Source organism: Schistocerca nitens, chromosome 8, assembly GCF_023898315.1.
Source record: "Schistocerca nitens isolate TAMUIC-IGC-003100 chromosome 8, iqSchNite1.1, whole genome shotgun sequence".
NCBI lineage: Eukaryota > Metazoa > Arthropoda > Insecta > Orthoptera > Acrididae > Schistocerca > Schistocerca nitens.
Window position 1 is genome coordinate 79,862,466 of NC_064621.1, and position 12,613 is coordinate 79,875,078.

General features: G+C 38.6%; 1 protein-coding gene across 1 annotated transcript in view; it reads left to right on the forward strand.

The window, feature by feature from the left end:
• The first annotated feature begins 527 nt into the window (after positions 1–527).
• Positions 528–12,613, forward strand: part of LOC126198999 (nuclear exosome regulator NRDE2) — a 162,830-nt gene continuing 150,744 nt past the window's right edge. The window contains exons 1-2 of the mRNA XM_049935675.1: positions 528–734; positions 12,205–12,568. Of these exons, the coding sequence (XP_049791632.1) occupies positions 653–734; positions 12,205–12,568 (446 nt within the window). The 5' untranslated portion in view covers positions 528–652. The remainder of the gene's footprint in view (positions 735–12,204; positions 12,569–12,613) is intronic.

Consider the following 12,613-nt stretch of genomic DNA (forward strand, 5'->3'; position numbering starts at 1 on the left):
GATGCCTCACCATCTGAGGTGCTTGGGTAGCTCAGATGGTAGAGCACATGCCCGCGAAAGGCAAACGTCCTGAGTTCGAGTCTCGGTCCGGCACACAGTTTTAATCTGTCAGGAAGTTTCATATCACCGCACACTCCGCTGCAGAGTGAAAATCTCATTCTGGAATGTTTACGAAACTTCTACGCCAAACCCTCGGCACCAACGAAGAGAATCTATCCGTACTCGTGATGTAATGGCATTCTTGATGTACAGGACTCTTTACGTGCAAACCTACTGCGTCCTGAGATGGCGTAATCAGGCTGTCAATTTATATTGACAGCAAAATCCGTTCTGGTCATCCCGCAGACAATAATGTATGTGGCGCATCCGAATGCGAATACTCACTCCAGAGGTATTTCTAGTCTGTGGATTCACCATGGAGGTAAGAATTACCTCCATGGGATTCACCCATAGATGTTTCTCTGGTCTGGCCAGCGATGCGCGTTGCTATCGATATCACCATCTATTGAGTTAGGTGTGTACCGATATCTGTGAGTTGCGTTCAACTTCTCCGGTCTGTTTACATCGTAATGTTTACAAGTTTTTGATGTTGTCAGGAAGAAAGGCCGACAGGAGAATATAGTGTAGAAAACGTACTGTTAAATGGTTTCTGATGTCATTGTTTCCAGCCTACGCTGCAAACGCGACAGCGTCTGTCAAGCAACATGATGCAGACAGTGTCCCTAAAGTGAGAGGTAATTTCTTGGTTTGTATTGAATCTGCATGTCTCCCTGTTGTCATAATAGCAACGCAAAAAAATTGTCGTATGATCATATCCTTTTTGAGTGTTTAACAGTATAATGTTTATTTTTGCGCTACTAATGTTGGTCAAATGTGCTCTTTATGCTTTTCCCCTTTTCGTTGACCAAATACTCATTTCACTTCTCACAGTGTTGCCTGACCGTGTTATGGATGGTTTTGTGGTGTCCTCCTCTTATATTTTCATTCATGGAACTCCTCCCGTTACTGAAAGACACATGCATCCGCAAATGGTTGAAGAAGTGGCTTTTCTATTCTCTCAGCACAGCGTATTTTTCATATTACATAAGTATTTACTATATGTCCAGATATATACTTTTTACTCTCCATATTCTTTTCTGATATCGTCCTCGCTTGATCTGTTATATAGTGGTGTGAAAGATATCGTAGGCTAAATGTGTTGAACAGAAGAATTTATTATTTTCACTTTTAATTTATATTCTGTTGTTGATAGGTCTCCCTTGCCCTGCTGTGAGTTTGCTTGAACTTCCAATTTTCTTCAGTGTGTTCAATCTGTTTGTGTGCTTTTCCCATTTGTTTCCCAAGTGTTTCTACGTGTACATATGTGTTCAATAAACAACTGTGATATGAATGGCATATGGCACTTTATGTGGTATCACATTTTAGGATTTCTTTCCAGTTCTGTTGCATGTTGAGTGGGGGAAGAGTGATTGGTTAAATTCCTCCAGTTTCCTGTAGTTAATCTAATCTTACCTTCACATCCGTTTTTTTGAAGCAAAGGGTAGATGACCAAAGATTAACTGTATACTTTTCATTTAGTACATGTTCTTGATGTTGGCTTTGATTTTATCTTCAAGTCATTTGAGTCTATCTTCAATTCTGCCAATTCACATTATATTGAATTAGATTCAGTTTTCATTCATACACTCAAAAATGAGATGATGCTCATGGTGTGGGACATTTGAATATAATACTCATTTCCCTGATCATTTGTCAGGAGATTGTCAAACTATGTAAATACATTAAAGTAAACTGGAACTGCTAATATTTACATAATTAATACACTGTTAGAATAGAAGACAGTTATGGACTTTTAATAAAGCTATCATATGCAAAATACCTAATTTCACGTGTTGTGACAAAGTGCTGTTAAAACTGAAACCTAATAGATATTTCTACCTAAGCTGTCCTCACAGTCCCTGTTAAGATATTCATCTACAGCGTAGAAGTAATTGCGTATAAAATTGTGTTTCTAATTCCGTTTAAACTGTGCTGTATCTGAGCCCAGGTTTGATTGATTGCTGGCAATTTATTGTAAATGTGTGTTCCTGAGTACTAGACCCCATTTTGGACCAAGGTAAACGATTTTAGGTCATTATGTAGGTTTTTCAACATTTCGGTGATGTCCTGTGAGTCAAACAAACTTGTGACCATATGTGCTGCCCTTCAGTGTATGTTTTCTCTATCCGTTATAGTCATTTGGCCAGTGAACTGAAGTTTGACACCTGTCTTACCTATGTCTGAGCCTATGTGATCAATCCATTTCATATCCCTACAAGTTGTTCCACTCAGTATTTGTATGAATTGATACATTCTAATTGTGAATCAGTGATATTGTGGAAACAGTGCACTACTTTTTTCAGTTTGTAAAGTACATAATTTTCCATGTGTGTACATATAATGCAAGTTGCACCACTTTGAAATTTATCAAGATCTGATTGAATATTTCCCCAACTTTATATAGATAACTGCGAAAATTCTGAGGTTGCAATTATTGTTCACCTGGTCATTAATATGCAACAGTGGTTGCAGTCTACTTTCCTGGAGCACACCTTAATTACTTCTACGTCTGTCAATGACGCTCCAACCAAGATAATATGCTGTGTCCTCCCAATTTAGAAACCTTCCACCCAGTCACAAATTTTGTTTGATATGCTATATAATGTTGGTGTGGTACTGAGTCAAATGGCTTTCAGATGTCAAGAAATACTGCATCCATCTGATTTCCTTGATCTGTGGCTTTCAGGAAGTCACATAATAAAAGCACAAGTTGGAATTCCCATGGTCAATGTTTTCAGAATCTGTGCTATTTGACAAGTAGGAGGTAATTCTGTTTCATATACCTCATAATGTTTGAGATTAGAATACAGGGTGTCCCACTCAAACTTCCCTGGTTTCAAGGACCCAGGAGAGAAAACCACAGTAGATACGACAGTGAAAAATGCACCACATTGTAGAGCATCTCAAAGAATTTATATCCCGCATCAGAAGAGCCAAGTATCGTTGCTAGAGTGCAGCATGGTTGCATGAAGTGAAAATGATGACTCCACAGCAGCAGGCGCAAGCAGTAGTGTGTTTGCAGGACCTAAATCGCCGATTACTGTGTAAAAAAGTTGTCATCGTGTGTATGAATATGATCCACCTGATGTGAAAACAATTAAAGACTTGTATAGGAAGTATCTGGCAACAGGAAGTGTTCTGAAACATTCTGGTGGTGCACGTTACGAAGTTTCAGAAGAGACAGTGGAGGACATCAAACAAATGTTTCTCAGAAACCCACATAAGTCAATTCATCAAGCATTGCGTTGTGTAGTTCACCAGCGTCTTTGTATGTTTGCTTACAAAGTGTAAATTCTGCAACATCTGATGCCGAATGACAAACCATGGCGACAACAATTTGCTGCGGATATGCAGCAGCATATTGATATGGATGCCAACTTACTGGAAAGATGTTTATTCTCAGATGACGCAACCTTTCATCTATCATCAAGGGTTAATAGGCATATTGTTTACATTTGGGGTTCACAAAATCCACCTGTTGTCATTAAGCCTGTTCGTTATAGCCCTTAACTAAACGTCTGGTGCGGGCTAATGCATGACAGGATTGTTGGACCATTCTTCTTTGTGGAACAAACAGTGAATGGGTCAGTGTTTCTGGACATGTTGGAGCAGTTTGTGTGCCCTCAGATACAAGATTTGCAGCCCAACATCAGTTTTCAACAAGATGGAGCTCTGCCCCAGTGGTCAATGGCTGTTCACAAGTTCCTGCATAAGAAATTTCCCAGTTGTTGTATCAGACGTGGAGGATCCATTGCGTGGTCACCTCATTAACCCAACATTACACCACTTGATTTCTTCTTGTAGGGATTCGTGAAGGACCGCGTGTATGCAAGCAAAGTGGATGATATTCCTACGTTGCGACATCATATCACAAATGCGATTGCGTCAATAACAGAGGAGATGTTACAAAGAACTAGGCAAGAAATTGAATATAGACTCAATATTCTTCATGCTACAAAGTTCACATGTAGAGGTGTACTGATGTTAAATAAATAAATTCTCTTTGTGCTCTACAATATTGTGCATTTTTTATTGTCGTATCTACTGTGTGTTTTTTTTCTTTTTTTTTCCTGGGTCTTTGAAATCAGGGAGGTTTGAGTGGGACACCCTGTACATTCTGTGATTCTCCAACAGATGGAGATGAGTGGAAATGGACAGTTGTTTTGTGGATCACTTCTGTTACCCTTCTTATGGACAGATGCAACCTGCTTTTTTCTCACAATCATTGTGCATAGTTTTAATTACAGTGTAATAACTTTGTTGTAGCTGCATCTTGCAACCTAAACTGGAGAGACTGAGTGAGCTGTAAGCATCCCTAATGACCTGATTCTTTATGAGACATAATGCATGAATATTTCTTACATCCTTCTTATCAGTTAAGTTGCAGGTTGGTTAAGGTAAGCCCAGACTTGTGTTTAGTAGAAGTGGGATACAGATTCCAGCCCAGCCATTCAGATTAAGGTTTTCCATGTTTTTCCTAAGTTGTATAACTGTTCTGCTTACTTGACATTTAATGTTTTTGGACAACACAGATATACAGTTGTGGTATTGTACATTAGCATTACAAACAAAAAGTATTGACACTCAGTAAAATCAATGAAGGGAAAAATAAAAACTCAGTTTCCAGATTTTCCAGCCAGTGGAGACATTGGAGCCAGCTGATGCAGTTCTTCGGGTGATCTGACGCAAGCACAAAAGGGACTGTCCTGAAACATGTGCAGCATCATCTCCACTGCTTTGTTGGAGTCATGACTTGGCCAGTGTCACCATTTCCAGCTCTGGAGGATAGTAATGTTTCTACCTATCCAAGCCATACTGCAGCCAACGAAATATTCAAACACAACTCCAAGGCAAAACTCCAAGATTCCACACACCATTACACCAAAAACTTGATTCCATAAACTTAACCATCAATACAAACCAAATTACAAACACAGATATCCATCACTAGAGTGCACCACTGCTTACTACAACCGTAACAACAGACCCCCTACCGAGCGAAGTGATGCAGTGGTTAGCCTACTGGACTTGCATTTGGGAGGATGATGGTTCAATCCCACGTCCGGCCATCCTGATTTAGGTTTTCCGTGATTTCCCTAAATTGCTCCAGGAAAATGCCGGGATGGTTACTTTGAAAGGGCACGGCCGACCTCCTTCCCCATCCTTCCCTAATCCAATGATACCGATGACCTTGCTGTGTGGTCTCCTCCTCCCCCAAAAACAACCCAACAGACCCCCTACACAAACAATCCATTTCAAACATGCTGCACCTTTGTGATGCGTCACAACACAATTATATTACGGGTCAAAGCCGATATGTGGCATTGCAGTGCACACTTGACCCAAAATGTGGCAACATGCCGACCATTTATATGACTGTGCCAAGGTACTTTTTTATCGTCATTAGCAATAAAAAGAACGCGAGGTTACAATGCACTTATGGTGTCAGTGGGTCTTCCGCAGCATGCTGCTGCTGGAAATTTGTTTCGATTAGTCATAGCCAATTGGGTGATAGTAAATGACAGCAAATGAGAATTGTTGAATACAGTGACTTGATTCGGAGGAAGATATGAATTGCTTACTTTTGTTTTTGACACGAAGAGTGGGACTGATGACTAGTGATCTGGCTGTTATGTATTATAAGGTTCCTTAATGCTTTTTGTATTTATTTACAGGGTTGTATGTTTCTTAGAATATGACAGGATTTCCTAGGACATTTTTTTTTAATTCCAGTGTTATAGTTTGGTTTGACTGGAGGAAAACTGGCTGTCATGACGCATTGATCTGTAGCAGACCCTGATGATAGTTTCAAAACTTTTTGGCATATTTTCAGAATGCTTTGATTTCGTAGGTGGTGTTTAGGTGGGAACTAAGAGCCCAGGCTGGAATAGCATGTTTTATATGACAGCATTCTACACAATATGTTCCATTATGTTGCTATAGTTTCATGCACTTGACATCATGACAGTGTTTATCAAACGCTATTTTCTCATTGGTTCCACCATCTTGTCTAATCATCCAGCTCATGGTTTGTCATGGTCACTGTACAAACCATTACTAACTGATGCACTGAACCGAAAAGCTGCCAACACTGTAAATGCTCTTGTACCAAAATGTGATGTTCTACCCGATGCACACTCTTCACACAAACATGTAATAAATAATTACATTGAAGACATACATGCTGCATGAGATGGTGTCAGCTAAAAATGTTTGCAATCAGAAGATCATGCAAAGAATATCCAAGATACAACTTTGTGCATTATTGTGTTGTACATCTCAGTTTCCTGTAATTTAACATTTATGTCTATTTCTGAATGATGATGTGGCTTCTGATCTGAGACCTCACCTATGTTAATGAAAGTTTTCGATCTTTATTATTTATGGACTTGCTGACGGAGAACGACTCCTTGAATCTACTAATTTTGTACTGTCATACTACTTCTTTCAAGCTGTTTTTATTGTTTATAGTAGCATGATAAATTCATCCTGAAAAAATTTTACATGGTTGAAATAATGCCATTCTCCTGTACAGTGTTGTTTTTCATGCTATATTTACATTTAATGTAGAAAAATATTGTTAAAATTATCTATGAAAGAAGAGCAGTGCCTGCTTACCTGCTTGTAAAGCACTTTACCTAAATGTACTGGGGGTGCCCATCTGCTATGCTTGTGTGGGGAATAAGGCAGATGTTGGACACATTTAACACTAAGCACCCTAGGTCACAGCATATTATCTCCATTCACTCCCCTCGTGTTCCATCTGACAGTCCAGTTTCAGAAATAGTTTACCTTTCTGACCTATCCTTCACATTCTATCCACTATCTCCTTCCATCATCATTTCTCCTCTGAAACATCTGTGTGAAACCATATGATCTGAGCTCTGAGCATTTTCCCCTTACAAATTTTCTCATTGTAACACCTGTCCCATGTAACCTCACTGACCCCATCACTGGTAAATCCGACGTTATTGAAACAACATGTGCAGTCATGATTTTTGTACACCATCTAATATGTGTTCACTGCACAACATAATACATGATGTATTACGACGGAGGAAATAGCTTGTGACCGCTGGAAACAGTTCCACAAGTTGCCCCAGTGTTGTAATACAACACACACATCATATTAACATATATAAATCCAGCAGATGATGGAGGTTCAAACCTTTGAAACACATTTTGGATCTAAACAGTGACTGCTAACAGTAAATCTGTTATTTCATGCATCATCATGTGCTGCTAAAGTTTTCCATGTCCAAAAACATGTACTAGTAAGAACAATATGTGATGTAAATGAGAACATCCTGCAGAGCCTATTTAGGAATCTAGGAATAAAAACATATTTCTTTTCCAAACCAACAGCTCTGTTCATGGAATAATTACTAAAAATATTAATAATCTTCGCAAAGATTTATAATCACTTTGGTCCAAAAAGGTGTCCATTGTTCAGAAACACACATTTTCAATAACTTGCCAACAGCCATAAAATGCTTAACAATCAATAAAGTTCAATTTAAGAGGAGCCTAAAGGATTTATTGGTGGCCAACTCCTTCTACTCCACTGATGAATTTCTTAGTAGAACCAACTGGTGTGTGTGTGTGTGTGTGTGTGTGTCACTAATAATGTCATATCATATGAGTATTAGAACAGTTTAACTTAACGTACAAATTCAGTGCAGTAATATGATCGTTGTATATAGGTGTTGTAAAATGGTTTTTTTCTGTATTGTTTATTACCTCATAATTGAAAATATGTCCAAAATTTTTCTGAGTCTTTCCACATCCATGATAATCACTCCACTTGTAATCTGTGGAAGGGACATTGGCATATATGTTTTTTATTGTAAATATTTATTGTACATTCTTGTTTTTCTGACCTGTTCTGCACCCTGGAGCATCTCCTCACAATGGATCAGTTGGAATGAAAAGTACATCTAATCTATTCTATCACTGAAAAGCCAACAGAAATCTCCCAGACCAAACCGTACTGCAGGCAGTGAAATATTCAAACACAACTCACAAAACTCCTATATTCCACATGCCAACACACCGAAGAGTTGATCCCAAAAATTAAACCATCACTACAAACCAAATTACAAATACAAACATCCACCATTACTGTGCACCACTGCTTCCGATAGCTGTAACAACAGTCTCCCCACACAAATAATCCATTTAAAATACACTGCACCTTCATGATATCACACGACATGGTTATGTTGCAGATCAAAGTTGACAACTGGAATTGCATTGCATGCTTGATCCAAAGAGTGGCAACATGCTGACCATCTGCATGACTGTGCAAAGCTCCTTTATTTATCGACATCAACAATAAAAAAATGAAGAATAGTCTGATGATCATTTCAAAACTGTTTGGCATATTTTCAGAATGTTTTGATTTCTTAGTTGGTGTTTTGGCAGGAACCTAAGTGTACTGTTTAAATTTCACTGAATATCCTGTTTTATATGACAGCACTATACACACTATACTCCATTTTGCTGATACATAATTTCATACACTTGACATTGTGACATGCTAATCAGACACTGTTTTCTCATTGATTCCACCATCTTGTCATATTCACTATGCAAACCACTACCAACTCCAGCACTGAATGGAAAAGCTGCTGACAGTGTAAAAGTGCACTTGTACCAGAATGCAATGTCGCGCCCTATACACTCTCTTCACAGCCACATGTAATAAATAATTACACTGAAGACGCACATGCTGCTGAAATGGTTGCAGCTAAAAAGGTCTCCAATCTGAAGCTCAGGTAAAGAATATCCAAGACACAGTTCTGTGCATTATTGTGTTGGACAACTCAGTGTTATGTAATTAACTTTTCTGTCTATTTCTGAATAATGATGTGATTTCTGATCTCAGACCTCATCCACATTAGTGAAAATTTTCCACCTTTACCTATGTGACCTGCTGACAGAGAATGGTTCCTTTAATATACCAGTTTTTCATTGTTGTCCTCTTTTTGTTGAGCTGTTTCTGTTATTTATAGTAGGAAGATAAATTCATCCTGCAAAAATATTATGATTGAAGTGATGCCATTTTCCCATAAAATGTGGTTTTTCATGCTATGTTTACACTGAACGTAGAAAAATATTGTTGAAACTATACATGAAAAGAGAGCAGTGCCTGCTTAACTGCTCATAAAGCACTTTACCTAAGTGTACTAAGGGATGCCCATCACTACAGTCTGGAACCGCACGACTGCTATGGTCGCAGGTTCGAATCCTGCCTCGGGCGTGGATGTGTGTGATGTCCTTAGGTTAGTTAGGTTTAAGTCGTTCTAAGTTCTAGGGGACTGATGACCTTAGAAGTTAAGTCCCATAGTGCTCAGAGCCATTTGAACCATTTTTGATGCCCACCAGATGCACTTGTGTGGGGAATAAAGCAGTGGCCATGCACCATCATGTTCATTTGGATTGGAGACAGCCTCGGGAGAATGGTATCAGGCAGCCTGTGACACAGATAGTGTTGATTTCTGGTAAATCAGATTTATAGCATTGTGTAGGTGGCACTTCTTTTACTCCGTACTCTTTCCTTAGACTGACATTTTGCTGGTTGAGATGCTCTGGTACTTAGCTGTTGTAGAGTTTACCACTTGTCCACTTGAATAGTTAGAACTAGGAGGTGCAGAACATATTTAGCAAAGTTGTTGTAGAAGCTAAGTGAAGAGTGGAATTTTAATCTAGGAGGTGCACATAGGTCTTGAGATATAATCAATGTCATTGCAGATTGAGACTTTAAAAAAAATAACATGATAGCCCCCAGAATGTGCACATATGTACATTGCAGATTAGTGTCTGTTCCACTTTAGCTATGAGCAGAATAGCTGCCACTGTACTACCCATAGCATTCATAGAACCTTGCTTGTTCATCATAATTCTACTGAATGTTGTATCATTAGCAGACAAGATTGTTAACTGCACTACTGTCGTATGGTCATATGCCTTTTGTTTCCAGGTACATCTAACACTGAGCACTCCAGCTCACAACATATTACCTCCATTTTCTCCCCTCCTGTTTCCATCGGATAGTTCAGTTTCAGAACTACTTTACCTTTCTGAACTATCTTTCCCATACCAGCCACTGTCTCCTTCCATCGTCTTTCTATTCTATAAAACATCTTTGTTGAACTGTATGATGTTCCAAACCACTGATCTGAACACAGAGCAACTTCCTATTACAAATACTCCCACTGTACCACTTGTCTGTCTCATGTAACCTCACTGACCCCAACACAGGTAAATCTGATATTATTAAAACAAAATGTGGAATCATAAATGTTGTGCATGAACTAACTTGTGTTCACTGCACAGATTTTTGTATGGGAATGACCACCATAGAACTGAGTGAGCACATGAATGGACACAAAATAGCTGTCCTCCTTGTGGCACCCAGTAGCCAATTAGTGTCCTTACTCTATAGCAGTTGTTCACAACCTTTTTCAACTTAACATCCTCTTGTTGTTCAGGCACCTTCCAGAGTAACATTCAATTGTGCACTTAACTTCTGTTACAACATTGTTAATCACACCATGTGGTGGGACCATAGTATGTTGAAGTAGACAATTCGTCATCAGCTGACTGACAATGTTTCTTCATGACCAACGCAAATGCTGAGCAGATATGTGTTGTCACAGAAAACTGCATGCCAACATGCTTATACTTTTGCTGGATGTGTCCTGGAACCTAATAAAAAGGACCTTGTTACATGTGTAACAGTTTTAGCCAGTAGAATTTGCTCTCCCCAACAAGAGTGCTCCAAAATTTGAGAAATGGGTTCTGGATTCTCAACAGATACTTATCTTTCATGGGCTGCCTGGTATTAACTCATACTGCATCTTTCCCCATTTCCTTTTGTGAACTGTTCTGATGTGCAGTTTCTTGCTCTCTATTTCTGTTTGTATTTTCACCCTCTCAGGCTATCAGTTTTTGTCCTGCTCTGAGACAATTTGTTAAATCTTCTTTCCTTTATTAATTTGTTTTTTATTCTTCTCTTTCTTTTTATCCTCACACCGTCCCTATCAAATTTCTTGTGAGTTTCCTTAAAAGCCATGTGGTTTGAGGTGCCATGTCGTGGATTGTGCAGCCCCTCCTGCTGGAGGTTTGAGTCCTCCCTCGGGCATGGATGTGTGTGGTGTTCTTAGCATAAGTTATTTTAAGTAGTGTGTAAGTGTAGGGACCGAAGACCTCAGCAGTTTGGTCCCTTAGGAATTCACACACATTTGAATATTTTTTTTCCTTAAAAATGTTGTGTTTGCATCCTGTACTTTTAAGCAGCTTTTGCCTTGGACTTATCAGTTGTGTACAACTTCTAACTGCCACTCTTTCAGGTCCTTTTTACGCCATTATATCTTTTCTGTCACATTGAGACTTTTCCTTGTTCCTTTATCTGTTTCCTTTCTCCTTCTGATGAACATTCTTAATTTTCAAAATGTTAGTGATTTAACATTGTTTTCAGAATGAGATTTTCACTCTGCAGCAGAGTGTGTGCTGATATGAAACTTACTGGCAGATTAAAACTGTGTGCCGAACAGAGACTTGAACTTGGGACCCCAAGTTTGAGTCTCGGTTCGGCACACAGCTTTAATCAGCCAGGAAGTAACATTGTTTTCTCCATGTGATTTTCTAGAGACATTGTGCTAAATGAAAATAGCAATACATTTTTGTTGATGTCATCATTTGCTAAATTTTTACTGTACAGTTAATTGATTTCTGTTCTTATCCTTTAAAACAGAACTTTTGTGGTAGACTTTCTTGCTCTGGCTTGCTGCAAAGGCTTCTTAATAAAATAAATTTTTATTGTTTTGATTGGTTCCCTTTAAATTTGTGCTCCATATTACTGTAGTCACTCACATACAAATTGGGGATGTTTATAGGTTTTTCAGTTGGACAATGAACTGTTAACTGACAATGCACTTTTTCTTTCTTCTGACCAGCATTACACACTGTTTATTAATTTGTATTATCTCAGCTGAGTTAATGTAATGTAATTTGTGATCAGTCCAGTTATTCAAAAGTATTCAAGAGGTTTGATGCATGGGCTGTTATATAGCACTTTGATTTGACTATACATGTTTACAGAAACTGGTGAATTGCCATGGCTGCACGACATAAAGGTTCCAGAAATTCCTTTGCCTCAGCAGGATAAAGATTGTCGAGTTTCATCAGAAACACAGTGTGAGACCAGGACAAAAGCCTTTGAAGACTGTATTACTAATTCTGCCATAACTACAGATATACAGTACGAGAAGAAAGAAAAGAAGTATGAAAGGGAAACACATTCTGATAGCGTTACTTCAAAAAAGAAGGGGAAGAGGAAATCTGGAAGTGATTCTGATACTAGTAATGAAGCTTATACACATCACAGGAAAAAAAGGAGACACAAGGAGCAACACACAGAAAAAAATTATTTTCGAAAAAAGAAGAAGAAAAAGTTGAAACGAAGGTACACAATTTATTATTGTTATTAATAGTAGTAGAGTTGGTGGTG